The 9,969-nt window shown below is 42.5% G+C and overlaps 1 protein-coding gene across 1 annotated transcript; it reads right to left on the bottom strand.

The window, feature by feature from the left end:
* Positions 1 to 7,264: 7,264 nt before the first annotated feature.
* HTR1E (5-hydroxytryptamine receptor 1E) lies at positions 7,265 to 8,359 on the bottom strand. Its single transcript, XM_035559533.1, has one exon. It carries the CDS (start codon positions 8,357 to 8,359, stop codon positions 7,265 to 7,267), a length of 1,095 nt encoding a protein of 364 aa, XP_035415426.1.
* Between the last annotated feature and the right edge of the window lie 1,610 nt (positions 8,360 to 9,969).

The following is a 9,969-nucleotide window of genomic DNA, read 5'->3' as shown; positions in this document are numbered from 1 at the left end:
AAAGAATGAGAAATTGCACTGGAATATGTATAAATAAAAATAAAGCTCTAGCTGGTAGGCTTGATTTCAGTGGTCCAATCCTCCAATTCAAAAACTCGCAAGCTGGAGGTGTTAACCTGGTTTTGTACTTATTAGAGAAATATGCTTGTTGGAGCTTATCCCAGTGCTTTAGCAGCTTGTCAGGCTGTACCTCCTAAAAACAACTGAGATATTTTTTTCTAGTGGCATCACAGAAGTGGTAGTCATTTGTGACTTTCTATTTCTCTGAAAAGGTTGTTGTGGAAGGCGTTGGAAAGAAACAATCTTTTGTGTTGTTGTTAAATCCACGGGAAGGTCACTCTGCTTGTTGCAGGTAATTCAGGCACGCACGTGTGATTTCATGTTTTGTTTCTTAGTACTCCTTTAAAATTAATAGCCAGAAGTTGAGTCACTTCACATTACATGCAAAACAACAGTTTACAAAGGAGTACAAATTCTGTCCTCCCTCTTCCCAGAAGTTGTGTTTTGTTTCTTAATTGACAAAATGTGTATCTTTTATAAAGGATAGTTGGAAGAAGACTGCTTTATGTCTCGTCTCATAGAAACGTGTCCATCTGCAGTCATGTGGTATATGAAATGGGTATTGCAGACACACTACTTCAGAAGAGTTGAGTACCCCAATGACATGGGACCTTGTACCAGACAGAAATGAGGGTGAGAATTTGTCATGCAGGAAATTAATCCATGAAAACGTCAGAAAGCTGATCTATATGCTAATGTATTTTAAGAGTGCAGTGCAAGCAATTGGAAAAGGGTAAAATATGGGGCGGGGGGGAGCATTTCCATCACTGCTTTTTGCATCTGGGGACCATACTAGCCATGGCAGTAGTTTCTATGCATAGAAACCCCATGAGGGAGGAGAAGAGAGGGATTTATTAAAAAGAGATCTTAGAAATCATAGTGCATGGGAAGCTATCGTGGTGTATTATACAGCATCTTTCATTTCGAAGACTCTTGATGCATGTTAGGAATCTGATTTGTAGTGAAACTGCAATGAAACAGTGGCAGAGGCTGCAGAGCAGTACCATGGAACAGCCACGTCTGCAGCCCGATTTCCTGAAATCAAGAGCAGAGTGATGCTTAGGTGAATGTGTTAGCATAGCCCAAGGTAGCCTTGCTGCTTGCTGCAGATTACTAGATGCCACTGTAACGCAGAGGAAGGCTGCAGTGGAAAGGAAGGAGAGAGAGATAAACATGGGGAAAAATGAATGACCAGGAAATGGTGAGATGAGGAGGAAAGCAAAGTGATTAAGAAGGAAAAAAAGTGAAACAAATCATTCTTCCTTAGGTCTTTGAGCAGAGGCTCATAGCATTGCTAGCATATGTTTTTTTCCATGGCTCACTCATGGTTGCATCTTCTACTTCCAGTAGCAACACTAAAAGTTTACCTTTAAGGGCTGATTCAGTGCTCATAGAACTTAGTGGAATTCTTCCCAGGCATGTTTACTGAACAGGGATCTGTAGTGCAATTACTGTACACATGGGCAGGGCCACATTAAACCACGAGAAATGTTGTAAATTGTACTCCACGGCTGATAGGCATGGCAGGGTATAATTTCCAGTTTATTTCAATTTGAATGTAGCAAGCGGTTAGTTTAGACTGGGTAAGAAGAAATAATTTTATCATATTGCAGACAATACACATAAAATTATCTACATGCGAACACCTACATGGGATTCATGAAAAAGTAAAAATCCCCTGGCAGTGCCAGGGGCAGAAGTGAGAAACACTGGCGATATTACATACATAGTATAAAACAGAAACTGGTAAAGAATATTTTTACAGCTGATGAAGCTGGCATTTATCCAAACTCAGGTAATTTTTTTAAAAAAACTGTATTCCTTTTGGTCTCAAGAGTAAACAGATAGCAATTACAAAGGGAGCATGTGTGTTGTATGGGACTCTTATGAAATACAACTTGTAATATATTCGCTAGACCAATAAAAGATATCACAGTATCTGTGCCCACTTAGACAATAAAGCAATTTAAGATAATTCTTCATACAAATCATTTGGCTGTGTAAAAGATGACTGTAGAACAGCCTGTCTGTCACTGATATTTGCAGTGGTTACACAGAGTACACAAGGCACAAGAACAATCTCTCTATTTGTGCTGGAAACCTGTATTTCTCCTCAACTCTGCAATGCTGTTTACTTTTTGATAACTGGGGTTGAAAACAGAGGAGCATAAATAGAGTCCTTAGAAAAGATTCCTTTGTTCTTTTAGCATCTTGCGCCAAATAAAGCCGCTTTTTTTGGTTCCCTTCTGGTACAGGCAAAGGACAGAGTCCGCTGGCAGTACAGAAAAATAAGGAGTGACAACTACAGAAAACTGCACAGCTCAGACATACAGCAGTGATGTCCAAATAGTGACAGCCCTTTACAGCATAAACTTGGTGAAACAGGGACTTTGTTTTAAAGTCTTTTGGAAAGTTCAGTTCCGTCATCCATTTCCATTCAGGAAGATCATCAACATAAATCTGACATGCTGCAAACAGATCAGTGCATTGTTGTGGTGGAGAGCTCCTATCTTCAAAGGGGCTCAGTGATGTAGATGGGTCACATCTGAGCGTCTCAGTAGCCCTTAATGTGCTTTTGCTGTGCCTAGGATGTGTTATGCACTAGAGAGACATAACACTCCTTGGGAGATGATGTGACCTATGTGATCATGCCCACATATACTCTTTTTCTTTCAACATTGTATTGAGTTTACATGGCAAGGTTTTGGTAGTGGGTGGCTGCAGGGGTGGCCTCTGTGAGCAGAGCCCAGCGGCTGCCCCATGTTAGATAAGGGACAGCTCCAGCTGGCTCCAAAAGGGACCTGCTGCTGGCCAGAGCTGGGCCAGGGAAGAGACGCTGGTTGGGCCTCTGGGAGAGCAGCTTGAAGGAAGGGAAAAAACCTGCTGCATGACAGCAGCTGGGAGAGAGGAGTGAGAAATGCGAGAGAAGCAGCCCTGCAGACCCCAGGTCAGTGCAGCAGGAGGGCAGGAGGTGCTCCAGGCGGGCAGCAGCAGTTCCCCTGCGGCCTGTGGAGAGGCCCCTGGTGGAGCAGGCTGTCCCCCTGCAGCCCACGGGTCCCACATGGAGCAGATCTCCACGCTGCAGCCCCCCGGTGGAGGAGCCCCCGGTGGAGCAGGTGGATGTGGCCTGGAGGAGGCTGCGGCCCATGGAGAGCCCCCGCAGGAGCAGGCCCCGGGCCGGAGCTGCAGCCCGTGGAGAGGAGCCCACGCAGGAGCAGGGGGTCTGGGGGGAGCTGCCGCCCGTGGGGGACCCGTGCTGGAGCAGTTTGCTCCTGGGGGATGGACCCCGTGGCACGGAGCCGTGTGGGAGCAGTTCTCGAAGAGCTGCTGCCTGTGGGCAGCCCCCTCAGGATCAGTTTGGGAAGGACGGCATCTCGTGGGAGGGACCCCAATAAATTATATGAATTTCCCTATGCCAAGTTTGTTTTGCCCATGATGATAATTGTTGAGTGATCTCCCTGTCCTTATGTCAATCCTTGAGTCCTTTTCCATCATATTTTCCCCTTTTCCTTTGAGGAAGGGGAGTGAGAGGGCGGTTGTGGTGGAGTTGAGCTGTCCATGAGGGTGAAACCACCACGAAGAGTCATGTCAGAAGTGGGTTTGAGAAGGAACAAAGCACCAGCTGCAAGGAGGGATGTGGCACCATGTGGTGAAGAGAAAGCTTGTAGAGAAGAGAGCTGAGACTGACACAGGCAGAACAGAAGGGCTGAGTGCAACATGAGTTCCCGCTGCAGGTATGGGTACGGAACCCTAAAAGTGAAGATAGGAAGGTTGATTTTAATGTGGTAGAAAAGCAACAACAGATGTAGGGTACAGAAGAAGGTTGACAAAATAAATATAGCAGGTAAAATAGCATTTGAAGAGTATGTCTTCTGAGCAGGCCAGCTGGTTGATGGGTGAGTTCTTCAGGGCTAAGGATATACAAACTCACTGCAAAGCACTGTCTGCTTACAAAGAGAGAATATTCCCTGAAGATGTGGAGCACATGCAAGAGAGAGTAAAAACTGTCAGACTTGAACACCCATGACCATGAGAATCTTGCTAACAGCACTGAGACCCGGGCTGAGATGGGAGGAGAGCGTGGAGCCTTGTTCCAGCAGGACCACATTAAATTTGGGGTTAGAGGGAGTCAGAAATCCAAAGGTGGGATGGTGAATTGGGGGTGTAAATATAGTAGGAAACAGTACCCACCAAAAGTATGTAGCCTGCTGTAGAGAGTGGGGATTGATGTGGAGAGAAACCTTTCAAGACAGACAGGAAGAAAGGTAGGAAGAGATCTGAGCAAGGAAAATCAGGGAAAATAAGACTTTGAGGAGAAAAGGAGAAACATTTCAGAGAGGAGAAACATTTCAGAGAGGCTAAGGTGGATGTTGGGTGAAGGTCTTGGATGTTTCATTAAGAGCTTGCTGGGAAGAGCTTGCATTGCATGGCATGGTGCGGCAGGGCCCAGTCCAGGACAGGGATGAATGGGGAGTTGCCACAGACAAGAAGTCTAAGCTCAGGAGATGTCTCCAAACCTTTTGTAAAATCAGCAAGTACTTAATACAAAGAAAAATAAAAAAGCTTGCCAAATAATGGTGCCAGACTAGCAAAGGTTTTTATTTCCGTCAGATAACAGGTAATTTCTGGTCAAGTTAAATTGTTATAAGTAAACAGTACTTTAAACTGTTCCTGACTTTGTGCATGTGGAAAATGTACAGGACATCTTCATCAGTCTAGTGGCATTTGTTAGAAAACATAGCTCTGTGTTTAGCTAATGACTTAATTAGAAAAGCAGTAGTCAGCTGGCAGTGAATGGTGAGTCTTTATTTAACAGGGAAGCACGAAAATTAGCCAGCCATCTGTTTTTTCCTGTTAATTACCTCTAAATATTAAATCTAAACACAGTCTTCAACCTGACACTGATTGGTGGTTTGAGTGATAATAGTGCAGATCAGATACTAGAAGGACTGCTAGAAATGAAGATAATGCAGCCCCTCTATTTTACAGCTTTCATACCTGTCTGAAATATGTCTACCTACCTGCAGTAGCTACTATGGAGATCATGCTCATCACTTCTGGTCCTTCAGCCATTTTTTCCCTGACAGTGTAAGTACTCTGTGAAGCTGCTTTGGGAATTTTACGGATGAGCAGGGTCAGGCCACTGTTCCCAGCTTCAGCTGACAGTTTCCATCTCCAACAAGTTGAGAAAGGGAAAAACCATTATGGATCTCTGGGCTTCCACACTGGAAGACATTCTCAGTGGTTGGGATGATTGTTTTTTCCCTCTTTTTAGATATTAACTAGTAGGGAACCCAAAGGCAGATGGTGCAGGCAGCAGAGATGAGAGCTTCAGAAGGGCAGCTGGAGATAAGTCTCCTAAATATAGGCATGGGAAACTTGTAGTCCTTGAAGCAGAGTCCCACTGAATGTGGGTAAGCAGCAGGTCACACTTTTGTCACCTTCAGATTTGATTTACACTCAGCTTGCAGAACTGCATCTTTCCAACTGAACGCTTTCCTTCAGAAATAAGGATGTAATTTCTCAGCTCCATCTGGAGTTTATTACTCATGTTACTTACACTTCCTTGACTCTTGATAAGAAAAATGATCGTTGTGCTGTAAATTTTCAAAACATTTTTCAGGGCTGGCTTCCAGTGCTGTTACAACATTTCTGCTACCTCTAATATTTGTTTTGATGGATTTGGAGCTGCCATGCTGTAGTTCACTGTTATTGCATGTCAGCTTGATATATGTGATATTTTCTGTATGGTATATTGGTTTAATTCAAAAAGAATTTGTCCAGAAAAACGGACGGGGAGAAGATTATGGTGCAAGATAAGTAATCAATATCTAAGCAGTGTTTAGGATTTACTAATGGACAGTACCAGATTCTTAGTTTTGATTTTGTCTCTTCCCAGCCTGATTTCCAAAATGTTTGAACCAGGGCATTTCAACTTCCATAATCACAGAAGACAGCATACGAAGGACTCTGTCGCTGTCTGGACAAGGGAAGTAACTCCTTGGTGGACTGCCAAAACAAGAAATCCTGCTAGAGGACTTGATCATAGGTTAAGTTTCAAGAATGCCATTGTGAATTGTAAGATGAAGATAAGACAGACATGCATACAATAGACTGCTATTTTAAAAAGTTCTTTTCCCTATCTTTTTTTTTCTTTATTTCTTTTTCTGCTGATGCTGTTCAAATAGAAAGTAACTTGTTTTTTAGATGATATTTCTGAACACCATACATTACTGGCCTTCTGAGAAGACACGTGACTCTCTGAGTCTGCGGGGTAAGGTTGCTCGATCCATGGGGTTGTGCACTGCAAGGTCCACAGGAAGTGGGGAAAAACTGAATTAATGCCACCCCACAGCCGACCGAGGCACAAGGCTTGAGCCCTGAAGAAATACGATAATAAACAGTGGTATTAAAAGGTGACCAGTCAGATGTGCAGCTGGTCGTACAAGCACGACACTTGATAGCTGCGTTTTCTCAGTTGTTAAACAAACTTCAGACTCTGTCCAACACTTTTAACATAAATCAGGAAATTTGCACAAAAAAAGAGCCACTTACATGATTATTTTGGACTACAAAGTGGGATCTGCTTTTAGAAGACATGAACTGAACTTTGTTTTCTGTTCTGGCAGTGTATTTCTGTGGGGGTAAGAAGAATAAATTGTTTATTTTGCTGTAACCTACGCTGGAAATGGTGGCTACTATCCTAAAAAATTGTTACAGTTTTTTCAAAATGCCACAGTAAAGATTTTCTGTTTAGATGTTATGACCATGAAGTGTTTATTAATTTTTGAATGCATATATATGGGATTCAGTTTATAAGTCTTCATATTACTACAGTGCATGTTAAGTTAGACATTCGCTTCTTAAATTAAAAAAGTATAAAAGAAATGTGAATATTGTTGTTTTCTTCTCAAATCATTGATTACACAGAATGCCGTAAACATGACTATCTAATGTTTGTTTGTTTGTTTCATTGCTAAAAAATCTGTTTCTTTGTAGAATAAATTTATTTCAAATTCTTTACCATGAATAACACCAGAGGTAAAAAAACAGCAAAACAAATTTACAGGCTAGAGAGAAGTCGAGCAAAGAGGCAAACACAAAAATCCCTTTTTCCCTTTGTCAAAGGAAATGACAATAGTCAAATTATTTTTCTCATTCTTAAGGCCAGGAGTCATGTCATCATCATCATCTCCCAGTACTTTTAAGAATGTTCTCGACACCTGATGAGCTTTCTGAAGGCCAGTTTGAAATCTTCATTAAAGCTAGTGTACAGCAAAGGGTTGATAAGGGAGTTGACATATCCAAGCCAGGTCAAGAAATCTGCTACTTCTGGAGACACAGTGCAAACGTGGAGGCCCACCAGCAGCTCCTTGATAAAAAAGGGCAACCAGGACAAAATGAAAGCACCCAAGATCAGTCCCAAAATGCGAGCAGCCTTTCGCTCCCGTGTGGTGGAAATCTGCTGCCGGTCACCAGCCAGGTCCAGGTCATTCTCGAAAGGAGGGATCCTCACGGACGCGTTGATTTTATCAAACTCTGTGGTTGGGTCGGAGGTGGAGAAGTCCGAGACGCAGAACGTCTGTGTGAGCTTACAGCTGGCGAAAGAGTTTTGGCTGTCGGTGCTCCTGTTGCTGAGGTGGCGGCTCGAACCCCGCTTCTGGTAAAGGCTCTTTGCAGCATGGTAGATCCTGTAGTACAGAATCAGGATCAAAGTCAAAGGTATATAAAATGCCCCGAATGTGGAATAAATAGTGTAGATGACGTGATCATGCTGAATGCGGCACTCACTGGGAATATTGACGCTGTGGTGATTTCTCCAAAACAAAGGGGGCATGGATATGAAAATGGAGATAGTCCACACGGTGACTATCATCAGCCCAGCCCTTTTGGCCGTTCTTTTCCTGGCATATTCGATGGCATCTGTGATTGCCCAGTACCTGTCCAGAGCAATGACACACAGGTGAAGAATCGAACACGTGCAACAGGTCATGTCGACGCTAAGCCAGATCTCACAGATGAAGTATCCCAAAGTCCATTTGTCTATCATTATGTAAGTGATACTCAAGGGCATGACAAGGACAGCAACAAGGAGATCTGTCACAGCTAGCGAACATATTAAATAATTTGCTGGCTGGTGGAGCTTCTTGGTTGTGGAGATTGCCGCAATCACAGCAGAATTCAGCAGCATAGTCAGGGTTGTGATTGTGGCCAAGGTCAGGGTAACAAGCATCTTTTCAGTTACAGTTTTTGGCTTTGCAGCCACATTGGCTTCAGTGGTGCAATTTGTGAAATTCATTTTCCCCCTGCAAGATGCACAGTGAAAGAAGTGGCTGCTTCAGGTAGCGGGGTGGTTCCAGCTTCAGAAGTCACCCATTGGAAAGAGGGACAGAGATGCTCCAGGTACAAAAGTTTTTATATCTCCATATTCAACAGTGCAGCAAAAAGCTTCCAGGGTTTCTCCTGCTCATTGTTTTCCTAGAAGATAAAAATACATCTTTTAGCAAATTTAGGGAAATCCAATTTTTTGGCAAAAATCCCGCACTTCTAATATTAGCACCTCAAATAAAAATTTTGTTCATTTTTCCTTCTTTTCTTCTCTCCTTCCTTTTCTTCCCCTTTTCCTCTGCATTCATTTCTTTCTCATTTCTAAAGGGCATTTTGGGCCAGGTTTTTCTGCTGGCGTGAAGTGTTTATTTCTCCTTTGACTTTGAAGATCTCACTTAAAGTGGGAAGTTAGACTAGAAGACCTCCAGAGATCCCTTCCAACAAACATTTCTGTGATCTCTGTTAATTATGGATACTGGCAGCTAGTCTTTGCCTGCTTGTTAAATAGGCTCCAGCAGATGAAAAGTTCAGGAAATCTGCCTTTTCACTTTAATTGCTGTAGGAAAGGGATCAATTACTTCTATATATCATCTTTGAAAAAAGAAACGGAGCAGCCTACATCAGCATAGACATGCCAGAATTTCATAGTTTTCTATCCTGCTTTTTCATATCCATGACTTTATTAATATCTCAGAAAGAGTACTTAAAAATTACTCAGGTTACCTTTAACATGCAGCTTTCAAACAATGTTTAAAGCTTTATGGTGAACACTTAGTTTTACACAGCACATTAGCGTTGCTAGGAGCTTATATAGTTTTGGCTAATTATTCCTGACATTTCACATATCCCACTGTGTGTGTCTTTGGAGGAGACAGACAAAAAGCTTTTGCATTTGCTTTGAGATTTCTATCAAATTGTGATGCCTGTCAGGCAGTCCATTGCAGTGCAATGTACAAATTATATATATATATAAACATATATGTATATACCTTAAACAAAAAGTTTAATTTTGTTTCAGGTGTTTATTTTGTGAAAACATGTAGGTCCTTTCCATGCAACCCAAATGCTGACTGAGGCCAGAGTTAGCAACCTGTGGGATGCAACTTGAGATACCCTCCAGGGCCTTGCGTTCTTGTTTGTAAAATCTCCTCATAAAAGGTGTAGTAGACTGAAAGCCTGAATCGTTTGCCATTAAAATAAACCAAAAGATTCCTTTCCCTGGCTTCACTTATCCAAAAGTAAGGAGTCCTCTAGGCTAGTTGTGTAGGCTCCCTTGGTGAGGAGTAGATTGAGATAGCTGCTGCCAGAAACATATTTGTCCCCTCTCGAGATAAGTCTATAAGGCAGATGGTATGAATCACCCCCTGGAAACATTGATCTTCCTCAATTTTGACTACAAGTGGCTGTTCCATACTTGCTCTTAGAATACATGCCTGATTTTTAGATGGCTAAATTTGATAGGTAAAACCCATTCTCATTGACACCAGTGGGACTTGGGTTAGGCTCTGAGAGAGAGTTTGCATATGCAAGCTAATGAGTAATTAAGAGTCTGAATGAGAAATTTTGAATGTAAAGTTAGTC

The sequence above is a fragment of the Cygnus atratus genome, chromosome 3 (genome assembly GCF_013377495.2).
Source record: "Cygnus atratus isolate AKBS03 ecotype Queensland, Australia chromosome 3, CAtr_DNAZoo_HiC_assembly, whole genome shotgun sequence".
Lineage (NCBI taxonomy): Eukaryota > Metazoa > Chordata > Aves > Anseriformes > Anatidae > Cygnus > Cygnus atratus.
This window is presented reverse-complemented; position numbering and strand designations above follow the sequence as displayed.